A 14,402-nucleotide genomic window follows, 5' to 3' on the forward strand; every position below is an offset into this window, starting at 1 on the left:
TCACTAGGACCCAAACAAATCTATAACTCAAGGACGAAAGGCTTCATTCACCAATTTCCTGAGCGACAAGAGCACTGAGGAATTAAATGGCTGATATATAGACCTAAGAAGTAACTATATGCCACCAAGTCATGAAACTCCAAATCAGTGAAAAGTCAGCGAAAGGTGAGTAGCTTCCAACCTGTTTCTTACCCTCATCTTCTCGCTCCTCTTCAATGGCTTCATTCCCATCTCCATCGTCCTCCTCCGGGGGAAGACTTGGATCGCTTTCCATTTCTAACCATTTAGAATGAGTTGGTTCCACCATGTCACTATTTAGGTTTTCTAAAGACTGAAAGTTTAAAAGCAATTTTGAAAGCAAAACACTGACAATGTCGTATCTTTTTACGAAGCACAAAAAGGGTGTTATTAACAAAGCCTACAATTTTGTGGGAAACTGGCAGATGTGCAAGCAACAGCACAAAAGACCATGTGTGCTCCTCTATAAATATGTGCTGGGGAATGGCTGCCCGGCGTAAGGCCAGGCTGCAGCACGGCCAGCATAAACAAGGTTCAGCAATAGCATATAATGAACTGCCCCTGGGAGATCGGTCATACATTCTAAATCTGCGTAATTTAGGCAGTTTTCCTTATTGGACTTCAATGTTTTAGATTCCCAAGTAGTAAAATACAGATTTTAATGCTATTTCCATAATAAATTTCTCTACATTACATGTTAGTCACATTTTTCTTGAGTAAAGATGATGCTTAAATTACAAGCAAGCAATAAATGTGTTTTAGAATTGTCAAAAAAAAGATTCAAATAATTTTAGGAGAGAAATACTACTTAAGTAAAATAAAATTCTGTTTTTGACCTTACATTTTCTCCCCAATTTCAAAAATATTAGTACTGTTGAAATTACTTTATCTATAAAACTTTTTACTAAGGAGTGACATGGAAGATTAATTTAATCAAAGTTCTTATCTTCACTTTTTATGAGGCCTTCTTTTTTATAGTGTGGCTTTAAGAATGGCTTTGAAAGCATAATATTTCAATCCTATAAATGGAAAATGAAAAAGCACAGATGATTCTGTTTCTTTAACTCTACCAATATATTCAGAGAACAGAGATTATTCAAGGTATAAAATATGTTACAGATGTCCACAAGTATCCTATACATGCGCCACTTGAAGAGAATGCACCAGAGAAAGGGAACCAGCAAATGTGATTTAGCTTAATATGAGCTAAATTTCTTAACCATGAGCCAGGCTCTGTGGTAAACTCTGATGTAAGCACTGGACATCATTGGAAAAGGGAGGATTCAAATCTACAAGTTAATTAGGAATCCACACCCTTATTATCTCTGTGATTGCCACTACTAGGATTCAAAACTAAACAACTAGAAAATTACTACACTGAACTAAAGTTGACAGGAAAGTAGATACAAAAGCACACTTTTATTTCTTTTCTTTTTTCACTTGATTTAACTAAACTTTGCCTTTCCCTTTTCTCACAGTCTGGTTCTTCCTGTCCATATATGATTCATGACACTTGATAAACTGGAGGTTAAGTGAAGGGATAGAAAATACACAAATTTATACTTCAGCTTTGATAACACAACAGAGTAAACGACCATTATAAAATTACATGTACTCAGTATGAAAATCTCACAGTCAGAAAAACCAGGAACTGTAAATGATTCAATTAGTAAGAACAGAACATCTAAAATGTGGCAAACACAAGAAGAACAAGAAATCAATTTCACGCTAAAGTGCTTAGTCACTGCCCAGATTCCAGAGAGAGACGTATAAGGACCACAGAACACACATGAGAACTCATGATGTTATACCTAAGTCACTACTTATTTATTAGGAAATGGAAACTGAAAAAAAAATTGTCCAATATTAAATTATGGGCATGAATTTCCTTGTGATAGCATCTGATTTAGAAATGAAAATATTTTAGTTATTTAAATGTTCTTTAAAAAAAAACTGACATTTTTTCAAACATACCTTAAGCATCTCCATTTCTAAATCTTCATCACTTTCAATTATATAAGAGGAATCTTTTTCATCATCAGTGGGAGATAAATGCTTTTAAAAGAAAGTATTTCAAAGATTAACTTTCTGTATCGTTAATTCTAAACCCTCTGTTGTATTCACTAGACATACTTAGACATCTTCCTCTCCTTTAATAGGCAAGTGTATAAAGCACAATTATATGTTTACAAGATGAGTAGACAGGGGAAAAGAAAAGGAAGAAGAATGATTTTTTAAATATAATCAAAGAGAAAGAAACTGCATAGTTAAAAAGATAGGCAAACTAGATAAACAGATTGGAAATAAAATCTACACTCAAAATAACAAAAGTACATGTTCTAAGGTCAATTAATGTCAAACTGAGCCTCTCCAACTTTTGGATACATGAAACTACACCATGTTGAAAAAATTTGTACAGACAAAGAAAAGTAATTGTTCTTTTATATATACTGACTTAAAAATACCAAAGACCAATATAAAATAATTATGTTGTCTTTAAATAAATCAGTGTTAGTATATTTGAAAAAGTATCAGATACATTATTTACTTGGTCTGTTGATAATGTTTGGAAATGAATCTTTACAATAATTTGGCAACCCCAAGGAATCAGGTGTCTAACAAAATGTGAATCTTTCTTTCTCTCTCTCTCTCTCTCTCTCTCTCTCTCTCTCTCTCTCTCTCTCTCTCAGACACACACACAATTGAGTAGAAATAATTCCCCAAATGCTGAATATTTAATTTGGAAATGGGAAAAGGAAAATAGCTTTAATTAACATGCTAATTTAAAGCTAGCAAAAGATCTTAAAATACATTTTTTAACTGAGAAAGGTTTTATTGCTTCCTAAATAGGGTCATAAACAAATAAAAAAATGCTGGTAATCTATATAATAAAATGGCAATAAAATTAGTATAAAAATATTTGTCAAATCAAAATCATGATCATAATTCTCTATTATATAAAATATTAAAGTGCATATCTAATGAGAAATTTCTACAGAATTAGAATAATGCACATGTCAGCAAAAGACAGTATTTTCTAAAGAGAGTCTGGTTCACAAGTGGTTGGTATGAGATTATTTTGAAAATTTTCAAACAACATACATTTACATGCTCAATAGAAACAATTAGCAAAATGTTATAAAACCCAAGGAATATATCTAAGATTGGGTTTCCATTTCTATAATGAAATTAGGAGAAATAATTCTATACAATCTCTTCAAAATCTAAAATAAAATTTGTTATTGCAAAACAAAACTGCAAAAACTCCAGAGATTCTGAGTGTCTCCTGTAATTTGTAAGCTAATGAAAATTAAGAAGGAAACAAGAGCTCATTAGCTCACCAGGAGACAGTACAGACACCTGGAAAACAAAGCACCCTTTCACTCTAGCAAGTAACTTCTATGTGTAGGAATAAAACCTATCCCCCAAATCAAGTTTGGATGAGTAAACACTTAGGAAGTAGCCACCAAAAAGCTATCACCTATTATGTAAAAAGAAAAAGGAAGGAAGGAAGGAAGGAAGGAAGGAAGGAAGGAAGGAAGGAAGGAAGGAATAAATTGTAAGGCAATTCCAACAAATGTTCTCTTGACAATATAAAATCTTTCAACTATGCAACCCCATTTATTGTACTAAGTCTCACAAGTTAAGGTGGCCCTCTGTTTGTATTTGTAAAGTTTTACTAAAGCACACAAGGCACAACTCTTTGCATGTGTCTATGGCTACTTTACAGTCCAACAGCAGAACTGAACAGTTGCAACAGGCACTATGCATACTACAAAGCCTAAAATATTTGCTCTGTGCATATTTATACAACAAAGTGAGCCAACCATTGATGGATATATTATTTTCTCTCGATTTAGTACCTCAGAAGCTTGGTGAGAAACATCATTACATTTTTTTTCTTCAGTCTGCTGTTTCAAAATCTGGAGTTCATATTCTGAAATATCTGACATCAAACAAGTTCTTTCCATCTCTTCTCTCAACAGATTGTCTTCTACTTCATCTTCAAATCCACCTTCTTCTTCCTTCACTTTATCTCTAAAGACATCGACTTCATTGTGTTCCACTAAATTGTCAAATTCTGGGTCCCATTCCTCTTCTTTAATTTTAGGAAAATCCCCATGTTCTCCAATTTGTTTCTCTTGGTCTCCAACAGCAGCTGAATCCTCCGGCGACATTGAGTTAAAACTACTCCCCTGCTCCAGTTTAATCTCAGTGGTTGTAGAAGCAAATATCACCTTTCTCAATGAACATAGATTTTCTGAAATATTCTGCAATATTATAGGAACCCTAAAAAATTCAAGAAACATTATTCAAGTTTAATTTTATCAATCATAAAGACAAATTTTGAAGGTTCTTACTAAACAAAAGTTACGAAGAAGACCCATTGGTCTAAAACTTTTCATTTCCACATGGCCACACGTGATTATGAGTGGTAGTCTATACGTGCCTGTGTAATTAAGTACTTCTGATCCTAGCAGTAGTCTTGCATAGTCAATAATAGTCAGTAGTGTTTGGTCCCAAATTCATTTATGCCAGATTTTCCTTTTTCTCTTTGATAATTAATTTAATGAAATATAAAGTTCATCAATAAGACACACCCACAACAACAAAAAGTAAAAACTATTCCATTAAATTCTGGACTAAACACACAAGAAGAGCTAACATATTTCTGTTAAAAAAAAATGTTGGATGGTGGACCTAGAGTCTTCTAGTTCCTCCCCCAACCCCTTTCAACCTTTGCTTCTAGTCCATTTCCATTTGTTGTGGCAACCATTAACCCTCAGAACCACACTACCAGGGACTGCCAGTGGCCACACTAAGCTAGAAGCAACCTTTATTATCCTTCCTGTCCTCCATTAGATCTCTTCAAACTTACTCTTAGTCCCAAGGCAGGCCCCCAGGAGCCCCTACTCTCAGCCCACCTTCATCCCTTGAGGACTCTGCCTCTTGGTGTGAACCTAGGGTCCCCTAGTTCTTTTTCTACCTACTTGACTTTCAGCCTGTCATTCCTTTGTGACAATTGATGACTCCCAGAAACACTCTCTATCAGGGACCCCACAGCAACCATACTTGGCTAGGACCTAGAGTGGGCAACAGCAATGTAAAAACAGAATACCCACCCAACAAAGACAGATATCTACACCAAAAAACATCTCAAACATCATAACCCCAGATGCCAGTTCCCAAGACAAAAAAACAAACAAACAAACAAACATAAACAGTCAAGACAACATGCCTCTTCCCTCCTCCAGAAGGCAGCAACTCTAATGCAACAGGAAACAAGAAAGGCAATTTAGCTAAAGCACAAACAATAACTTCAGAATAGCAATTACGAATAGTTCAAGGACATTAAGGAGGCTATAAACAAATGCCTTAATGAAAACAATAAAAATACAAACACTTCATGAAAAAAAACTTAAGACATGAAAGTGGAATTGAACAAATAAATAGAATCACCAAAAAACAACCAAAATGAAAATGAAAACCCTCAGCAGGAAGCCTCACCAACACATCAAAAGACATGGAAGAAAGAACTTCAGGTCTTAAAAACAAGGGAGAAGAAATGTACAGTTCAGTCGAAAAATGTTAAATCTAAAAAGATCCAGGCACAAAACAACCAGAATCCTGAAATACTATGAAAAGACTCACACCTACAAAAAATAGAGATGGAGGAAGGAGAAGAAATCCACATAAAGGCACAAAAAGTATTTTTAACAAAACTGAACAAGAAATTTCTCCCAATCTCAAGAAAGAAATGCTTATCAAAGTACAAGAAGCATACAGAAAACTAAATAGACAGGACTGGAAAAGAAATTCCCCACAACACATAATCAAAATACTAAACATACAGAAGAAAGGATATTAAGGGCTGTAAGGGGAAAAGACGAGCCATTAAAAGTACCAACCTGAGTTTTCAATGGAGACTTTGAAAGCCAGAAAGGGCCTGGATAGATGTTCTACAAGCTCTGAAAGACCACAAATGCCAGCCCAGACTACTATACCCAGCAAAACTATCAATCACAATAGGTGGAGAGAAAAAAATCCATGATAAAACCATTATCAAGTACATGTATCTACCAATCCAACACTACAGAAGGCACTAGAAGGAAAACTTCAGTCTGAAGAGGTTAACCACACCCAAGAAAATGCAAGGAAGAATCCCAGACGAGTAAATTAGAAGAGGGGGGAAAATTCACAATGTAACCACAAAGTAACAAAATTCAAAAAGTAAAAAATAAAAAGTCTGTGTGGTGATATTTTATTTGTGATCTAACCAATAAAGCTTGCCTGAAGATCAGAGTGTGGAGCTAAGCCACTAGTTAGCCATAGAGGCCGGGCAGTGGTGGCACATACCTTTAATCCCAGAACTCGGGAGGCAGAGGCAGACGGATCTCTGTGAGTTCAAGGCCACCCTGGGCTACACGAGATTGATCTAGTCTAAAAGAGAAACAGAGCCCAGCAGTGGTGGCTCAAGCCTTTGATCCCAGTTCTTGGTATCTCACCCCTTTAATCCCAGAACTAGGGAGGTAGAAACAGGAAATGATGTGGCTGTGTGGAGAAAGGAATATAAGGCGGGAAGAGACAGGAGCTCTGTCCCCTTTTGGCTGAGGATTTTGTAGAGGTAAGAACTAGTGGCTGGCTCTGCTTCTCTGATCTTTCAGCTTTCACCCTGATATCTGACTCTGGGTTTTTATTAATAAGACCAATTAAATTTCATGCTACATCACTGTTCATTGATTAATAACTCAATATTAATAGTCTAAATTCTATAATAAAAGGATACAGAAACACTGTCTTCCATACACAAGACTGACCCACACATGAACTCCCCGAAACTGTGTGGTAGCATTCACAAGAATGGTAAAGGTTCAATACAGACAAAATCCTGGCACACCTAACAAAAAAGCTCTTTGCAACTGAGACTGATGGGAAGGGAAAAATCAGTTTTTTCCAATAAAGTGTCACTGGGCATATTAACCATACTCCAGGGCAGGCTCCAAGCCCAGGAGCAGTAAACCAACACAAAACGAACTCCATGCTTTTTCTGTAGGCTTTTTGTTTTGTTTTGTTTGGGTATTTTTTTTCTTATTGGTTTTTTTGTCTGTTTTTTACTTTTATTTGTTTGTTTGTTGAGAGAGAGGGGTGGGTTGGGAGGTGGGGAGGACCTAGGAGGAGTTGCAGAAGGGAGAAAACATGATACAAATGTATCGTATTAAAAAATGTTAAACAAAATATTATATCCTATAGTCTAACTTAAAAGCTCATAAGAAAAAACAAAAATTCTTAGGACCCTGTATTCAGATGACTTCAAGTATATTGAATTATCACTCCATTTTAAAGAAACTAAAATTAGAAATTGGAGGTAACACATTCTGAGTGTAGTCTAAATAAGAAACACTGCGCAGAACTGCAAACAGCAGGCCACATTTAATGAAAACTCCATGATGCTTGCCTGGAGTGCCCAAGGCCTCAAGCTCAATCCTCAGAACTATGGAAAGAAAAATTATATAATAAATGAAGAAATTAGAGAGAGTCAATGGAGTTGGATAAGCAAAGAGATACAGTTTCTTATATGATAAGTGCTTTGGGGATAGGTATTTCAATTTTTCAGTCCTAAATCAATGATTTACATAATCTGGAATGTTTATGTAGCTCAAGGAAATTTTTATGTTAATGGTTCAAATGAAATGTTGCTCTTCCGTGAAAATAAACTATCAACGTGTGAGTTGTTACAGGAGTTGTTTCCACATTGAAAACTGCATTATTACAAGACATAGGAAAAAAATCAAGCTAGCACTGCCTGAATGCTTTTATCCTGCAGCTAGCATTCATACTTGGAAAAGGTACCGTGCAGGCTGCTGGAGGGTGGGGGTGTCATCAAGGGTGTGACCCGACTGTGTACCCTGCATGCTACAGTACCAACCTTCCAGGAAAGATGTACCTACTGGTGAGACAGTGGCATGACTGGTTGTGGGTGGCCAGCAGCATTCTGATGGGATTTGAAGCCTGGTCCTTCAGGAGGGAATATATGACTGGTGGTGTAAACATGGTCAAAACCTTTGACTGGGGAAGTCATGGGCCCTAGCCGAGGAACCTACTGCTGATATACTGCTAAATGGACACAGTCATATTGTCTTCTAAATCTTTATATTTTTACCCATAGTGCTGCTCTCAGTCTTGGTCAGAGAAGCTTCTATTTACAGTGGGCAATGGCTAATGATGACTAATAATGGTCAAAGTGCCGAGCATAAATGATTGTTGTATGCTCAGCCTGAAATGGGACCTCTATATCACTCCTTCCTAAGCCCAGTGGATGTCACAGACAGGATGGAAAGACTGTAAGAGTTGGGAGATATAGAAGAGTGCTATGAAACATTGCCTTCCGGATATAACATGGCTACTGAAATCATAAACACACAGCAGCTGTGGATACCTGCATTCGACCTGCAAAAGACAGGGCCTTTCAACATTCCCCCATGAACAAGGAAAGCTCACTAGAGACCTCATCCTTCCCTAACTAGTGGTTGCCTGGAAAGGTGTAGTCATTCTCTTCAGCAGCACAGTCACTGGGAAGTTGCCAATGTCCGGTCAACAGCCTCATAACCATGCTCACACAAATACTCCCAATTGTTCAGGCAATAGTGGTGCACACCTTTAATCCCAGCACTCGGAATGCAGAGGTAGGTGGATCTCTGAGTTTGTGGCAAGCCTAGTCTACAGAGCGAGTTCCAGGACAGCCAGAGTTACAGAGAGAAACCCTGTCTCAAAAAACCAAACAAACAAACAAACAAAAACAAATACTCTTAATTAAATTCAGCGAGTCACACACACACACACACACACACACACACACACAAACACACACACACACACACACAAGACATGGAAGAAGAAAAGGAACTACTTAAGAAGTGAGTCAGTAAGAATAAGGGGATAAGAGAGTATAATGGGGTGAATATGATCATAATAAATTGTATGGGATTGTCAAAAATCAAAATGAAACTGCACAATTAACAACCCTCTAAAGTTTGGCTCAACCTTAAACTGTCAAAGTCTGTATGAACACTAACAAAATCAAGATCAAAATTAAATTCAGGACTGGAAAGACGGCTCAGCAGTTAAGGTTTGGGTCCCAGCACCAACATGGTAGCTCCCAGCCAACTGTAACTCCAGTTCCAAGGGCTCCAGCCCTCCTCTGCCCCCTCAGGAACATGGCTTGCAGGATGTGCATGGACACACATGGAAGCAAAACACCCATATACATAAAATAATATTTAAAAACCTCAAAGTTTTTAATTAAATTCAAAAACTAATAACAGACTTACTATAAAATAATAAAATGTCATAAACCTTTTGTTAGTCAGGCTGGTCTTTAATTTTGGATCCCCCTGCCTCAGTCTCCTGAGTACAGAGATTATAGGTATGTACCACCATGCCTGTGTATATAGGAAGATTAAATCTTCCTATATACACAGCTGCTCATATGTAACAACTGTGTATGAGTAATGTGGTAGGAACAGTTATGATTCAATGTAATTGAGAAATAAATGTGTTGCTATAGCAACAGTGACATAGTTCAACTAACAATACTATAACGTCTTATTTATCGTGTACTAAAGTCAGAGTAGGACATAAGGACTTACTCTAATTCTAAAGACTGGCCTGTGAAGACACACAAGGTAGCATGCACTTTGCCTTCCTTAAGATTCTTAGTGTGCTCACCAGTTAGCAGCAGACAAGCTCAACACCCAGCAGAATGTCAAATACACTGCAGCAATACCACAGAAGCACACTGAATTTAAAATCAATGACTAAACAATACTAAATAACACTTATCCTATCAGGGACCTCAGAAACGAGACAACTTTCCTTTCTGCAATAAACCTCAAACTACTCTATGTGAGTTTTTGATGCTAAAAAAGCCTACTTAGCTTGCTGTTATGAAGCCAAGCCTTAGGTAAACATAATTTATACCAAGCATGTATTCTGTAAAAATCAGAAATTCATGTTTAAGAAAATCACATAAAAGGTGATTGGAATTGGTACCAGGAGTAGGGTATTGCCGTGACAGACCAAACATACTGTTTGGGGGAGGACTGTGGGAGGGACTTTGGAACTTTGGGCTAGAAAAGCCAATGAGTGTTCAAAGCTTGGCAAGCTTTTCTGTGGGAGCTTGGAAGATAGTATGTTGAGAGCAATTCAGACAATAGAGGTGTGGCCTGTGAAGTTCCAGAGGGAAGTCTGAGAGACCTTTAAAGACTATCAGGCCAGGTGGTGGTGGCACACGCCTTTAATCCCAGCACTCCGGAGGCAGAGGCAGGTGGATCTGAGAGTTTCAGGACAGAGTACAAAGCTACAAAGAGAAACCCTGTCTCAAAACAAAACAAAACAAACAAACAAAAAGACACTATTAGTCTTTTGCTATTTTGGGTTGAGAATCTGTGTCTGGTTAGCTGGAGCTGAAAAAGAGACAAGAACCTCTGAAGTAAAACTTTTGCATCACTGGGACAATGGATGCTGGTCAGCTGGAGCTGAGAAATCAGCAGTGATGAAGAAGAGACCAGCATGAGGTAAAATCTTCTGGGAAATGTTGCCTCAGAGTCAGCACACAGAAGTGGTGTTCCAGAGGTGGTCAAGGCTGGACCTCACAACGGCAGCCGAACTTGGGAAGTGGAAGAGTCACCCAGATGGTTTTGAGGCCTGAAGGGGTCAAGGAGAGCAGCTAAGGCTTGACAGTGTAAGAGTCTAGGAAAGGTCATTGGTGAAGGTGCAGCTCCGGCCGCAGCTGAAGGCCCAGAGGCTTGGCACAATGAAGAGAACCCAGGAGAGGCTATTGGTGAAAGTGCAGCCCAGTTGCAGTGAGGGACCCCAGCATTTTGGAGATGCCAGTTCTGTGGGAGGACCACCAAGAACAGCAGCAGCCATGGAGTAGAACCAGCTGGAGCCTAGAAGACAAGCTGTGTGTGCTGCAGAGGGCGGAGCCAGAGAAGTGAGCCAAGCCTTTGGAGGAGTCCAGAAGATCAGCAGTGGATCCCAGACATTGGATATTGCAGTATTTACACTGAAATTTGGGAGTTTTTAACTGAGACTTTAGATTTTTAAAAAAAGAGTAGATATTTTTAAAGTATTTGAATTTATAAGACTGTGGGACTTTTAAATTTGTAAAATGCTTTATATTGTGATTCCTTTATTAATATGTGATATTGAGGATGAACAAAAAAAAGAAAGGTTGTGGTTTAACAGTGATGTGTTTGTGTGTCAAGTTGACAAGTGGTCAGTTATGCTGGCTAGTTTTATGTTAATTTGACACAAGCTATAGTCATCTGAGAAGCGATGACTGAGAAAATGCCTTCATAAGACTGGGCTATAGGTAAGCCTATGGAGCATTTTCTTAATTAATGACTTATGGGGGAGGGCCTAGCCCATTGTGGGTGGTGCCATCCTTGGACTGGTGGTCCTTGTTTCCATAAGAAAGCTCTAGATCAACATATCACAAATCTCATCCAAAAAAAAAAAAAAAAGAACATATTAACATTGTATTTTCCCAAAGCCAAAATACTTTCCATCCCAAATAACTGCTCCACATTTCTACAGAGTATGTTTTGCCTCCCAAATTACATTACTGCATTAAATTTTTCAGAACATTCCTGCTTTTAAAAGAATATATTTCCTGCTTTTAAAAGAATAAATTTAACAAACAAGTCACTTGGACCAAAGCAAGGTCTGCTTCCAAAGAGCTTTAGCTACTCCAAGTGTGAAGTGCAAGGTCTACTATTTGTACAGAGGATTTGCTCCACATATTTCAAGTGACCCAAATCATTGGCCATAAAGTCTAAAATTAGAATGCTTTTTCTTAGTATTCCACTAGCTAGTTTACTTGTTTCTCAGCCTAAGAAACTTAGACTAAGATCAAGTGTAGCTAATATTCTTAACCAAAAAATAAAAAGAAAGAACTAGGAAAAAAAGAAAAAAAAATTAACTAGCATAAAAGTTGCTTTTATTTACAACTTTCAAGTGATCAAACTACAGATATAACAATACTAACAACTTTGCACACTAACTCTTATTTTCCTTAATGGACATTTACTTTGCTTTAATTAAAACTACAACATAAATATGTCTTTGTTTCCTGAAACATCCTCCAAAGCAGACAGAAAAGCTTTAGATCTTTAAGACGTGCTGTTGGTGATTGGAAAGCCAGCTCTCAGGTTTGTATCAGTTTGTGTGCATGCATTCAAACAGGTGCTGTAGGAGTCCATCAAAATAAAGAGTTAATTCTTCAAATAATACGTTTGGCGTCTGGAGACACGGCTCAGTGATTAAGAACAGGTTCTGCTCTTGCAGAGGATCTGAGTTTGGTACCCACTACACACATAAGTTGTGCAGGTGGCTCCCAACTACCTGGAACTCCAGATCTAGGGGCAATCTGAAACCTCTGACCTCCGTGGGCACTTGCACCCACATGCACAAACACACAAACACACACACACACACACACACACACACACACACACACACACACACAATTAAAAATAAAGGTGGCGCAAGCCTTTAATCCCAGCACTCGGGAGGCAGAGCCAGGCGGATCTCTGTGAGTTCGAGGCCAGCCTGGGCTACCAAGTGAGTTCCAGGAGAGGCGCAAAGCTACACAGAGAAACCCTGTCTCGAAAAACAAAAAAATAAATAAATAAATAAATAGATAGATAGATAGATAGATAGATAGATAAATAAATAAATATTTTAAAAAGCACAGTATTTAACCTCTGTAGAGTCTCCAAGTTTCTGCAAGTGGCAGGAAAATGCTTGGCTAGGTCTTTCATTTCTTCTGAGATTGAGTTCAACTGTTTCTTCATCTCACTAGGTAGGCTTTCCTCTGCTAGAAAAAAAATTACTATTAATATTCAAATTAAAAAGCAGAGATTTTATTTAATCACATCATAATATGGTATTAGTACCCAGATTTTCATGTGTTCCCTACAATGAATTCCAACAAAACACTTCCTTTTTTTTTTTTTTTTTTTTTTGAGACAGGGTTTCTCTTATATAGCTTTGGAGCCTTTTCTGGAACTCACTCTGTAGCCCAGGCTGGCCTGGAACTCACAGAGATCTGCCTGCCTCTGCCTCCCAAGTGCTGGGAATAACGGCGTTCACCACTACTGCCTGGCAAACACTTCCTTCTTGAATCCTAAATCACTTTCTTCATTTCCATTTTCAAACTTCTTTTTCAAATTTTCCTATTTGAAATTTAGAGTAAATTCCAAACTCAAAGTTTACTGACCTAGACAGAAGGAGAAGACAAGTGAGATTATAAACTCACCTAACACAGTTTCTAATTCCGAAATCAATATAACACCACGTGAATTGGGACTTAGCACTGTTAGAAAACCTTGCACAAGAGTCACTCTTCATAGCCTTAATTAGTCATCAGCAAAATACAATTTGAGCCTTTCTAATCTGTGGTCACCTTCCAAACTCTCAATGTCACTCCATCTGATGTGACATTCTGTGTCAACAGCAAGAAGTCTGTCTTTTGTTTGGTTGGTTGGTTGGTTGGTTGGTTTCTTTTTGAGACATGGTTTCTCTGTGTGGTCCTGGCTGTCTTGGGACTCGCTCTGTAGGCCAGGCTGGCCTCGAAGCCTACCTCTACCTCCTGAGTGCTGAAATTAAAGACTTGCACCACCACAGCTTGGGATGTAGATATGGCTCAGCTGTAAGAGCACTGGCTGCTCTCCTTTCTGAAGCCATCTCCTTGCCTAGAATTTCTTCACCATTTTACCTATCCCTCAAACAGCCCAGGCTCTCCTGAAGCACATGACATAAGATCACAAATCTAGCTATTCCAGAATGCCAGTCACCTGTGACATCACATCCTTTTATTCATGATGACTAAGTTTATTTATTTGTTAACTGTCTCTCCCTCCACTACTATTTCTGTGATCATTCCTAGTGATTTTTATACCCACAGAGATGCTCCATCCCATTTTGGACCTTGTATCCTCGATTCCTCCATTTCCAACAATCTTTTCCTCATCTAATCTGAGCCACTCATTCCCACAATCAGACCCCTGACCTCAAAACTACCCAATAAAACCACCGCGGCTCTACAATCTTTCAGTTAGGACCATTTTGCACTCCAAATACAAACATCCTCTTTCCAGAATGCTTTCCCCGGCTCAGTAGGTTAACACTTCAGAACGAAGCCTACTGACTCTGCCTTTTCCCCACCCACACACCATCTACTGTCTTCACCATGTTTTCCTTTCCTTTCTTAGTCACACTAGTGTCCATTCCTGGGACTCTCAACTTCTTTCTTCTTTACTCACCTCCATGGAACTTAACGTGGCACAATTCCTACTCAACTTCTTTAGCTAACTAACGCC

General features: G+C 38.1%; 1 protein-coding gene across 1 annotated transcript in view; it reads right to left on the reverse strand.

Moving 5' to 3' along the window:
• The window catches only part of Wrn (WRN RecQ like helicase), a 107,715-nt gene that overhangs the window by 66,925 nt on the left and 26,388 nt on the right, over positions 1 to 14,402 (reverse strand). Inside the window, exons 9-12 of the mRNA XM_059244335.1 lie at positions 12,784 to 12,898; positions 3,882 to 4,308; positions 1,993 to 2,073; positions 193 to 331 (exon numbers count right to left, since the gene is read on the reverse strand). Of these exons, the coding sequence (XP_059100318.1) occupies positions 193 to 331; positions 1,993 to 2,073; positions 3,882 to 4,308; positions 12,784 to 12,898 (762 nt within the window). The remainder of the gene's footprint in view (positions 1 to 192; positions 332 to 1,992; positions 2,074 to 3,881; positions 4,309 to 12,783; positions 12,899 to 14,402) is intronic.

The sequence above is a fragment of the Peromyscus eremicus genome, chromosome 17, assembly GCF_949786415.1.
Source record: "Peromyscus eremicus chromosome 17, PerEre_H2_v1, whole genome shotgun sequence".
In the NCBI taxonomy this organism is placed as follows: Eukaryota; Metazoa; Chordata; class Mammalia; order Rodentia; family Cricetidae; genus Peromyscus; species Peromyscus eremicus.